The sequence below is a fragment of the Ambystoma mexicanum genome, chromosome 12 (assembly GCF_040938575.1).
Source record: "Ambystoma mexicanum isolate Mex_15411 chromosome 12, UKY_AmexF1_1, whole genome shotgun sequence".
In the NCBI taxonomy this organism is placed as follows: Eukaryota; Metazoa; Chordata; class Amphibia; order Caudata; family Ambystomatidae; genus Ambystoma; species Ambystoma mexicanum.
Window position 1 is genome coordinate 667,881,777 of NC_090936.1, and position 12,913 is coordinate 667,894,689.

The following is a 12,913-nucleotide window of genomic DNA, read 5'->3' on the forward strand; positions in this document are numbered from 1 at the left end:
ATTCAATTCCAAAGATGTTCCTTCTTTGGTTCAATCCCCCAAGGGATTTTTGACCTTCAGCGTGATACAATTTGGACTTTTTCACTAAGGAAAAATCAATGGGAGTAACTGGGAGTAGGCTGAAAACAGCATTTCTTTTTTACTTTCTTAATAACTTTATAATTTTTCAATGAATCTTTCACAAAATTTCTATTCTGGGAGGGACACAGGACAATGATTTTACATCAGCCAAATCGGTCATGCAAGTCAAAAGCTACTGATAATCGAACGCTCGAATTTCATATGGATCTTAGCAATCACCTTAACTATAGTGTGGTGACTATATATACATATATATCATGAAAAAAGATATCCAACAACACAAACATCCATTCGAGTACAATCTGATGTATTCATGTGACAGAAGAAACCCTGCACTCTTAATTTTGAAAAAAGTGCAAATATTTGATTTTATTTGGCCATTGCTTTGAAAACCATGGTGATTGGCATTAGCAGCATTAGCATTAACAAGTAGTTGTAACCATGAAAAATGGGTTAAAAATCGCCACGCAATCCATCCTGAGCCGGTCTTCCTCAGGTTGATGTTAAAAACAATATGACTTGGTTTTGCTATTTGAACGGCAATCCTGACGTGCAGAAAGCAATCACATGATCGTGTTGTGATAATCACTATGAAACTCTTAGTTAGATTCTCATAGTTAGGTTTCACAAAAATCAGGCGGCCATGTTGGACTAGTCAAATTAGTGATAATGCTTTATGTAAATTATAAATATACACTAAAAAATATTACAAAATGTTGATGCCAAGTTTGCTTATGCACGAGGATTGCTGTAATGATTTTGGTTTACAATATTTTAGATTTATCTAGTAAAGTGCTTATGTGCCAGTTACAATGAATACATAATGCTATATATGATAAATATTTTAAACAAATGCAAAGTCCAAAACGTGTTATGGCAGCATATACATGAGCTGTGCAAATTCGGGATGAGGTCAAAAATTAACATTGCATAAAATGATGGAAATACTAGTTGGTAGATCCCTAAGGGATACATTAATGAACCATTAACTAGTAATACAGATATAGGTACCATAAACCTTCAAAGAGATGCCCAGTTACTACTCATTGGAAATGGTAGATGGATATGTACATTCACCACACCTAGACCAATAATCAAAATTATGTTAATGTAGGTTAAAATACTACAGTGAGTTATATGGACTGGAGACATATGTACGCATCTCTTAATACTTCCATATATAACGATAATAGAAATTTAAAGCGCCAGCCTGTGAATTCATAGACTGCTGCATAATTCACTGACTCGCTAAATGTCACATTTATCAAGCCCACGTGGGCAGAGTGTTAATAAAAAACATTCAAAGATTCAAATATGTACAGATGGCATGCCTACAGAACCATATACAATATTGCTTCATACTGGTGTAAACCACCATTGCTAGTGGTCCAAATGATGAATCCAGCCATCAGTGATGCCATTATCTTAAAAAGACTTACAGTTCTTCATCACTGTTATGGTCCCTGGGTTTCAACATTTCCATTCTAATGAGTCTAGACTCAAGGCACCTCAATTGTTTTTCTGTCTCCTTTGTGCCTTTTGCGCCTTCACATATGCCAATGCACCAAACCTCATGAGTGAGACATCACTGTTGTGTTTGCTTTTAAGAAGGACTGCTAAGGGATAGTTGGTATCCAAGTTTTGAATGGCTCTAATGTGTTAAAGGATTCTGAGTTTAAGATGTACTGTAGAAGATCCAATATACCTCATCTTGCAAGGAAAGTCTATATAATAGACTCCAAAATTAGTTTTACACGTGATGGTTTGTTCTATATGCCATATTTGGTGATCTCCAAATTCTATACTATTGCCCTTTAGGACCAAGTTACAAACTTTACACCTGTGGCATGGCACAAAACCCTTGTTGCGCCTACAGTAGGCAGGCCATAGTAAGTTATTTGGTTCCACCCCTTCTTTAGCATATTAGGTGCTTACTTATACTTTAGGGACAGGGAGTATATGATTTGGGAACTGTTTGCTAAGATTTTAGTAAGATATGTATCATTTGTCAAGATTGGCTAGTGTTTACTGAATAGTTGTTTGATTTTTGTTGCCTGGACATTGTATTTTGTGATAAACCTGATCGTATTAGGTTTACTGTTGTTTCTTTAGTTTTAAGCAAATCTTGTCTAGTCTTTAGCTGAGTTTTCTGGTAGGCATGATCTATTATTTTATGTGAGTATCCGCTCCCTAAAAAGCAATTTCCCATACATGTAGTCACCAATCTGAATTTGGAATCATCTGAACAAATTTGTTTTGCTCTGAGTAGTTCACCATATGGAATGCTCTGTTTGAGCGGATTCGGATGGTGAATGTTAGCATGCAGTATAGAATTGGAAGCTGTTACTTTCCTATACAATTCTGATGTTAACACGTTGTCACATACTCTAAATGTCACATCTAGAAAAGCTAGGAGGACACTATTGGATGATCCAGAGGTCCTAGCAGAACTTTGCGTACTTTGGGGACCTGATATAGAATTGGAGTGAACCACTAAGTATTGTTGCAAAATGTCAGCCAAATCTGTCACTCAAGTCAAAAGTTATTAGCAATTTATTTATACATTTTTCTGGTTTCCTATGGAACTTGATACTCATTTTACCTATAGTGCAGTTTTCTTTTTGCAAAAATCCTTAAAATGATATAAGAGGAGTGTTTGGGGTCCTTTTCAGGATGAGGAGTATGAGAGCAGGGAAACAGAGGAGGATTTTTTAAGGTTTGGCAGCTTTTTCCTGGAGATCTCGATATAAGATCTCAATCCTTATCAGCAGCAAAACAAAAGAGTACATATTTCACAGATATAAATTAATAAAGATTTGGCGAGCACAGTGCATACTAGTAGGGAAAGAGGAGTATTTTAAATACATTTGAGAAGCAATACTTTTTTAAGTATGAAGAAAATGCAGAGACTGCTTCCTAAATGAACCTAAAATGTTTTGGAGTGTAGTATTAGGAGGGTTATGGTCTGTGTATGGGGAACTATCATCAAAAGCTTTAATTTTAAGAATGAAATTGAAAAAAGATCATCACAGAAGCTCAAGTGCTACCAATGTATGTTTTCATAAGTTTTATTTAGATGTGGCTATTAGGTGGCGCTAATGGGCCACCTATGAGCTAAAACTATTTCATTAGAGAACAGCTAGGGAGAAACAGCATGTAAGGAGCGACACAAAGCTTGTAGGTGTTGTTTGGTTATTTACCCACCCATTGACTACCCATGACCATGCTAATCACAATGGTCATTCCCACTCACTTCCTGCCCTTCCACACACAACACCTTTCCTTCTGGAATCGGTTTGAGCAATTGGTATCAAGCCTTACCATCAAACTTTCTGCTTGAATTAGTACCTGCCAGTGTCTTTTTCAAACCAGTCTTCTGCAAATTAGTGACTTAATTGGAGCTTTAAAGGTACTACTGGTGTAATAAAAATGTATTAACCTGATCTGCCTTTAGCCACTCAATTAATAAGCAATATGCATGTCCTTCACTGAAGCCGTGTTGTGTATAGGTATTAAGCATTTACCAGGCACTGCTATTATATGCCCAGGTAATCACACCTTTTTTGCAGCTGCTACCATTACTATGGCAGCGCTCATCAAATGTCATTTTCATGCTTACACAAAAAGCAAAAATGTAGGCATTGACAATGCTTATTTTGATTGGACAAGCGTTTCTCGCTCTTGATTTTCTCAGAACATCAGCGAAGATCTCAATCTTCATAGATGACCCATGTGTCATACATTGTGATATCCAAAATACCTTCATACATCTGAAATTAATGATTTAATGCATCAAGGGAACATGCAACATTAAAGATAGGAAGGGGCTGAGTCCCGTTGGAAACTGTACACTGAGGAGGGAGAAAATTATGCACTATTTTTTTACAAATCTCAATTCCCATTATGAGCTCTTGACTCTTATTAAGTGGCAAAAGAAAAGAGCAAATACTTCACAAATATGATAAGATGTGTCAGGCGCAGTATTTGTTAGTTAGGGTTAAAGAAGTATTTTAGGTGATTTTGACTAAATAATGAAGATCCTGTTTTTTTAAAGGAAGCAAGCGCAAAGAATCTCAGTTCTTATAGACAATGACAAGATGAAATACCTGATGAACCCAATATTGCACACCTTAAGACCACACTTTGATAACAAAGGAGATGACAACAGTTATTATAACAGAAAACAAAAGGTATAATTAGAGATGGGAGAGGTACAGCATCACAGAACTCCTGAAATTCAGTGATACAACTTTTGTCAAAGTGACATTAAGGTGCCGATTTAATGCAAGAAAATCCAGTACATTTTGCAGGTGCTGGGAACTATGCTACCCTAACTCTGAGCCCCGGTTGCGCAGCCCCATAAGCACACTGATGACATCACAGATGGCATCACATATAACATCTTTATTTAAATCATCAATGGCATCACTGGTAACAAGAACAAACCCATGCCACCTCAGATAACATCAGTGATGATATCATGTACTAAATCTCTTAAAACATCACTTCTGACCTCAGTAACGCCACTGGACTAAAAGCGAGGGTGAATTATTCTGACTTAGAGGGGTATTTTAGCACAGATGTCAATTACCCATATGTTTTTGGATAACACAAAAAGTTTCCTAGCACAGTAAATAATACAATAGCTGAAGTAAGAAGTTAATGCCCATAAAAATCTACAATTTGAATTACAATTAAGAAGGGTTCTGCCCCTTTTGGATCTCTAGATTACTTCCATTACAACTTCCACCTGCCCTAGTCAGCATAGTCAGTGGGGAGGGATCATGGGAGACAGAGACTAACACATCTGCCTAAATGCAGGATGAAACCCATGCTCTGGAAACATTACAATTCATATCAGTATATTACATTAACTACTCCTGTCCTGATAACCACTTGCCGGGTCAAGACCTACCCATTACTTTAATTTACTGGCATTGATATTTATTGGTGTGATATGTAGAATAAAGAGATTTGGAAAACAGTTCCTTCTCATGTATGTTAGGAATCTTTGGTGGAATGCTGAAAAGGGTCACAATTATAATACTACAAATCTCTACTTTGCTTTGCGGACTGATTTAAGAACAGAGTGGAAAAGGTATTAGAGTATCTTGTCCTGGTAAGTACTCATTTAATACAGAGCGTCTCAGGCTCGTAGGAAAACCATGGTTGTAAAGTAACAGTATTTGAAATGTAAACCCTAAACAAGCATCGCATATGAATTCATACTCTACTTGAGATGCATAAATACACTTATTAAATTTTGCATCTCTCTTACTTTTACATGGGATTGGCTGTACAAGTGTTAACAGTGATGATTTCATAAGTGATGTCATCAGTTTGCCAGTTTGCTTAGGGGCAGCACAATGGGGTGGGTGGGGGGCGTCTCGTAGTTAAGGTGACACAGCTTCTGAAATCAGCCAACTTTCACAATTTCAGGTATTTTGTTGCATTAAACTGGCACCTTAATGCCATTTCACCTAAGGTGTTTTCAGTGATATATACTCATAGATATATATTCACTGAAACAACTTTAGGGAGGGGGCAGTTTAGGTGATTAGATTTAACTCAACAAATCCCTTGAAATTCAGCAGATGTGTGGAGTTATGATCATCTTAACATCTTAATTCGGCATCCCCCTCCTTAATAACCCCTGAATCTAATGGTGTGTTCAGCAAACAAACGGAGCCACAAGCATGCAACCCACTGAGATAAATTGCTGGCCTCTAACTTTGTTAGTCATTGTGATTCCCATCTGTTATGTAAGTGCTCACGGGTAAATGATGATAAATTCAAATAAATAAACATATGAGAAGATGAAAAAAACATAATTTTACTTCCAATTTAGTAGACTAGTGTTGATTTAAAATTATTGTTGCAATGGAGGGTGATGGGTGTATTATCAATGTTTTGATCAAACCTTGGTTTCTGTCCTTTCTACAACATGTTACAATGTATTTTAAAATTGAACAATACCTGGAGCATAGGTTGGACCTGTGCTTGGTGTTCCTAGACATAAAATGACCATACAGAATTCAAATAAATAGGTTTACATATACCAAGATGAAACCACCCTAATTTTACTCCCAATTTGATGAATAGATTAGTATTAAATTAAATGATTGCGTGCATGGAGAGGTGATGGGTGAATAATAAAATGGATGATACATTGAATGGAAGTGAAAATGAATGATCTATGGCTCTATTAAATAAAACTGATACCATTATTATGTGCTATTAGTTCAAATGTACAGATTAACAGTTAATGATAAACTTCCTGTGGAGCATTAAATACTTCTTTCATGGTGACTCAAATATTATCTTAAATTGTACATTTTTATTTTCAAATACAGTTGATTCATGAGGTTTCTGATATATGTTATTTTCAAAGCAAAACTGATAATTATTTAAGTTATCTTTGTAACCCTTCATGCAGGTCATTTAACGCCAACGTATTCCTTGAAAATGTGATTTCTTTCTAAAATAAATGATGGATTTGAAATATACCATAATTTCTAATGAAGCATGCATTGCTATTCTGTGTGTAAATGTGTGAAAGGAGGAACAGTAGATATTAGAATAAGTTGTAAAAGCACTAATATTGATGGAGAAGAGGGAGATAGATTCGTAATGGATGAATAGCATAATGTGCAACTGTTTGACACATGAATAATATTCAGGAAAGATTGTTAAAAAGCTCATGTCGAATTCAAATAAATATGTATGCATATGAGAAGATGAATAAAACATAGTTTTACTCCCAATTCTATGACCAGATTAGTGTTGATTTAAAATGATTGTCGCAATGGAGGAGGGATGGGTATATTAAAGGTTTTGGTCAAACCTTGTTTTCTATCCTATCACACTGTACAATTTGTTTTTAAATTGAACCATGCCGGGAGCATAGGTTGGACCTGTGCCTGGTGTTCCTAGAAATAAAATGATCATGTAAATTCAAATAAATAGGTCTGCATTTCACAAGACGAAACCACCCTAGTTTTACTCCCAATTTGATGACTAGATTAGTGATGAATAGAACGATTGTTTGGATGGAGAGGCGAAGGGTGAATTCTAAAATGGATGATACATTGAATGGAAGTGGACTGGAGTGATGTATCACTCCATTAAATAAGTGAAACAATAATGATTTTCTATTAGTTCTAATTGACATCAGATTATGAATTACTTGTGTGACTTAATTGTGTACACCTCAGGTGACTCCACAGAACATCATGGCATGCAAGGTAGCAGAACACAATCAGTGACACAAAGCAATGCATCTGTAAAAGCAATTCCCTGTCAATGCATGGTAATGGGGCTGTACCTGGCCTACCATCATCTCCATAATGTCAACTGCCTGGGTGACGTCAGTGCATAGCCAAACACATGATGAATTATGTGGCATACATTGTGAAGGACTGAAAATGCACTCTGTAGGCCAATGCGCCTCCACCACAATTGATGCGCACATAGGCCAATGGCACAATAGGCCCATATACATGTACCTTGACACACAACGTCCATGTCTAACACTGTACATTACATTTCTTGTAGGTCACTCAGGATATCTGCAGTTACACTGGCTGATAACACCTGTGAGGAACCCTGGTACACCACAGGAAGCTGTCTATAGTGAGGCCCACAGGAGGAGCATGACATGCATTGAGCAAACCTTCCAATTGTTGAAGGCTAGATTCCGGTGCCTCAACCACACATTTGGTACACTCATGTACAGCCCTGAGAAAGGGGGTAAAATTGTAGTCATATGCACAACGCTGCACAACATCTGCATGGGAAGTAACATACAAATGCCTTGAGATGAGGACCATTCCCCCCTGGCTCTGATGAAGACATCGCAGGCGAATACAGAGAACCCCAGGACATACATGGGTAGGTGAGGGAAGGACGAATGGTTCGCCAGCACCTCATGGATAATGTTTTACTTAGCACATATGTACCTTTAACGCCACTGATGATTCGCTGAATGCAAAGGTTTCACCCACCATAGAATTAACACTGTACACATCGTCTAGACTCAACAGTTATTTATTTCCAAATCAACAAACCCTAATCCCCAACTCCATCACCCACCCCGACCCTGATCCCCAACTCCATCACCCACCCCACGCCCTGATCCCCAAATCCATCTCCCACCCCACACCCTCAGTCTGCCCCATGTGCTGAACCACTAACATTTCTCTGCTTGTCCCCTTTTGGCACTAGACATGTGATGCTGGGAGCACTTGGGAGGCATGCTGGCGAATGACTCCTCAGTAGGGGTGGCTGACACCAAACTGACTGAATCGCTGCCCCAGAGGTGTTGCGTGGTTAGATTGACTCCTCTGACCAAGATCTCATGTGAGGCAGAGATCAGCTCTGGCTGATGATGGTGTTACTTGCATTTGTGTGCACTATATTTCTGGCACAGCCGGTCAATGTATATGGCCACCCTCCTGGAGGCCCCCTAGATCACGTTGCACATGGCCTGTGAATGGCACAATTGCTCCTGTATGATGCGATGCATTTCAGCCTGCTGTTTCTCGATTCTGTCCAGCTGCTCCCAAATGGCTTGTAATGTGGGAGCCTGCAATGGTTCAGCAGATGGTTGGGGGCCCACACCCTCATCGCCAGATACCCGGCCTACATGGTCTGCATGGTCATCCATGTCCTCTGACTGCTTGAAGTGGAGGGCATGGCGAGATGACAAGGGGGTGGAGGAGGACAACATGGGCGAGAGGCTGCAGAGGGGGAGGATTCCGATGAGAAGTGCCTTGCAGGTGAACATGTAGTACTGGAGTTGGATGAGGAAAACTTTGATTAGCCGGTGGCAGCGGGTGCAGTGGGCTGAGCACATGCCTGGATATTGTCAGTAAACAGCCGGTGTGTTGTACTCTTGAGTTCCCGGAAGTGGTGGGGAGTTCCCCTGTTGTGGGTGGAGCTGCAACCTCCGTAATGGACTGAGTAGGTGGTTGAATTGTGGCTGGTGTGCTAGTGGCCATGGAGGGGTACAGCACTGTCCCCTTGGATTATATTTTCTGGGGTGACATTCCCAATCTTGCCCGAGGCCTGGCCTGTGGATTATGTAGCACTTGCTGGTGCCAGTGTGCCTGAGGTACTGGCACCTTCCGAGGGTTCCTGGGTGTCTTGTGTTCCTGTTGGGAGACATGAAAGTGTACGTCAATACATTGATGGAAATGTGTTAGGTGTGTTGTTATGTGGTAGTATATAAAAGAAGGTGTAAAACATGACGCACAATATATCCACAGGAATTGCACCTACACGTAAATCCGTATATTCCTTTAAAACATGTCTTTATTTAATTCATTATAACACTCTTAAAATGATCATATTACATAAAATTCATCATCCAACACACAAGATATAAAACATAAAAAAAGACTCAACTTTACAACACATAACAATCCCAAAAAATCGGGTTAAATCTGCTGATTTTTACATTGACTCCGTGTGGGACTCCACACTGAAGAAATTTCTTTTCAATATCAGTTTTATTAGTATTTCCTCAATAACCCAACTTGTACAAGTTTCTGTCCTAAGAGCACGTATTACTGTGGGACATTCATCAGGGGTACAGATGGTATGTGTTTGTATCTGAAGGTGGATTGTATCTCTTTCCTGGCACTTTCTAGTCGCTCTGGATATAGCTAAAAAATTGACACCTTCTGAATTGTGGTGATAACTTCCACAAGCCTCACCAAATCGTAGATTTTGGTGACACACGACTTCCAAATGATTACAGGAGGTCGCTCACAAACTGCCTCTCAACTTAGCACTTACTGGTTAGGTGGCGTATTCTTACCTGGGATCTATCCAGAGGCCACACTCGGTTTTTCAAGGGAGATTTAATTTTGCCGTCCCACCCTACCATCTATCGAGTTGGAGGCACATCCTCACCTGGAGTCCTGATTTACATGGAAGTGCTAAGTTGAGAGGCAGTTTGTGAGCGACCTCCTGTAATCATTTGGAAGTCGTGTGTCACCAAAATCTACGATTTGGTGAGGCTTGTGGAAGTTATCACCACAATTCAGAAGGTGTCAATTTTTTAGCTATATCCAGAGCGACTAGAAAGTGCCAGGAAAGAGATACAATCCACCTTCAGATACAAACACATACCATCTGTACCCCTGATGAATGTCCCACAGTAATACGTGCTCTTAGGACAGAAACTTGTACAAGTTGGGTTATTGAGGAAATACTAATAAAACTGATATTGAAAAGAAATTTCTTCAGTGTGGAGTCCCACACGGAGTCAATGTAAAAATCAGCAGATTTAACCCGATTTTTTGGGATTGTTATGTGTTGTAAAGTTGAGTCTTTTTTTATGTTTTATATCTTGTGTGTTGGATGATGAATTTTATGTAATTTGATCATTTTAAGAGTGTTATAATGAATTAAATAAAGACATGTTTTAAAGGAATATACGGATTTACGTGTAGGTGCAATTCCTGTGGATATATTGTGCGTCATGTTTTACACCTTCTTTTATATACTACCAGTCTTATCCATGTGGTAAGGAGTGTGTTTTGTGATCCATTAATGCATGGTTTTTGCCGTTTGAGAAAAATAGTGTTGTTATGTGGTGTCATGTGTACTATGCCAGGGGGGCATACTTCATGTGACTGACAGTATGGTCAATGTGGGGGTTGTGCCTTGCTTGTACCGTGCAGTCATGTACATCACTGACATAGAGGGGCATGTGTGCGAATGTAGGGCAGGACACGTGCTTCTAGCACATCATGTAGTACTGTCAGCTGAGGGGTACAACATTAGGTTGGACATTATCTCCATGGGGGCCATGTAGCTACTGGTCAGTTGCAGTGGTTGTTAGTTTGAGACACACATCCAGTGGTGTTCTTTGCTTGACACGCGCTGCATGTTTGGTACCTTGCTGTTGTGTCTATGCATGAGTGACTGGTGCACGGGCAAGGGGTGGTTGTGATGTGTAATGCAGATGTGTAACAGTCCTTGTTACTTGCAGTTTGATGGTGGTTGTTTTGTTCATCATACCCTCGTCATCCTACTTGGCTTGAATTTAAGGGGGAATCATGGCTACCATGACTCATGATGTAATAGCCTGCAGTGTCACATGGATGAGTCATGCATTGTTGGGGTTACTTCCACTTGGATGCATGGCAGTTTGTGTATGTCTACATGCTATTAGGGTTGTTCTGCAATGGGGACATCATTCACTCATGTATTCACCAGGTACTCCCTGGCTGCTGGCTCTCACCTCCACCCACCGAGCCCACACCCTCCAGGCCTACCACATGGAGGATGCTACTGACCCACTCCTCCCATCGGGTCAGTGGTAGAGGGTCTACTGTTCCTCCACTTGTGGCATCTGTCTCTCTGCTGTGGTTGGCAATTAGGGTGCAGGCCCTTGCTTTGAGGTAGTTCCACCTCTTTTTCATGTTCTCAATGTCATGCGAGATATGGCCTACACCCACCACGTTGGACCTTATGTCTGCCCAGATGGCATTTGTGCACTGCTGGGTGCTCTTACGCTGTTGTGACCCATGGAGCTCCTCAGAATTTGCCATCACCTGCTCCACCAGGACTGTTAGCTCCTAATCATTGAATTTGGGTTTTTTCGCACCATGATATCTGGTACCTTTGACTTGCCTTTCCCTACAGACATGATTGGGATTGCCTCTGGGGATTGATGGAACTCCTACAGGTTGATTTTCAATGGATGGCTGCCACAGTACCTCCTTTTCCTGCAATGACGTTAATTCTGCTGGCGTTAATTCCACCAATGTTAATTCCGTCTGCGGATTTAGCATGGAATGACCTAGCGATAATGGTAATTCTGCCAAATATGGGCGGAGTTTCCGTTGTGTGCATTTTCAACTGTAATTCTGCCAGATGGAATTACCGTTGCCGCCAATGGTGGGTGCGTGCACCCGCCAAGTGTAATATGGCTGTAATTCCACCACACACCACAGCGGTAACGGCTACTGGTGTATTCGCCCCAAACTTGTAATGAGCCCCATTATGTTTTGTAAAGAGCCCCTTACGGAACCCTGTTTGTTGGGGCAAATATATACATTTTTATAAAGCTTACAGCTGCTTCATGAGAACAATATCTAAAGACTAACTGGAAATCTGAGAAAATATATAAAAACAGTCTCTTAAGACATGAAATATGCAAATAATGTTTCCACTCAGAAGTGAACAGAGAACCATGAAAAGACAGAACTTGAGTTCGAGTACTGCACATCATGACACATCCCTCAAATATACCGCACATACCTGTTGCAGCTGTGGTACGAATGTGGGCACCTGAATACAAAATCAATTTATTTTCAGTAAAGCATGAGCTGTGCTTTAAAATTTGAAGATTATCTTGATTGATTTTTTTCATCAGGACTCAATCAACTATGACTTTGGTGAATGTCTAATATCTGAATGCATGCAAAGTGCACACTGATACTAATTTTCAAAATGATTATGTGAATAGTAATATATATGCAAATTTTGAAATGTAGACAGTGATAGATTAAAGAGAAGATCAGAGATAAACTGGTTTCAGTTACAAGAAATCACCAAAATAAAATAATGGAACTTAGATAATATTTTAAAAGAAAACATATTAAATGTACTGACAAAGTGATGAATTGAATACTCTCAAACTAAGAAAAAAATATGGTCCCCCAGAAACTACAGACCCAATAACATAATGGCCATCTCACTTTTCTGTATCAGCCCATTCCTAATGCTTTCACTGTATTTATTAGCTATTGTTGTTAAAATAGAAGTTCTACAACTGATGTACACCACCCAACTGGGAGTCACTTAAAGAAAATAATAT

At 39.5% G+C, this 12,913-nt stretch overlaps 1 protein-coding gene across 50 annotated transcripts in view; it reads right to left on the reverse strand.

The window, feature by feature from the left end:
- LOC138513982 (mucin-19) overlaps window positions 1-12,913 on the reverse strand; it is a 1,848,798-nt gene that overhangs the window by 755,731 nt on the left and 1,080,154 nt on the right. For 13 of the 50 annotated variants that reach the window (XM_069629168.1, XM_069629171.1, XM_069629174.1 and 10 more), the window contains exon 61: window positions 12,355-12,384. The exons of the other annotated variants lie outside the window; for them this stretch is intronic. In XM_069629168.1, coding sequence (XP_069485269.1) covers window positions 12,355-12,384 — 30 coding nt within the window. The remainder of the gene's footprint in view (window positions 1-12,354; window positions 12,385-12,913) is intronic. 50 annotated transcript variants of the gene reach the window in all.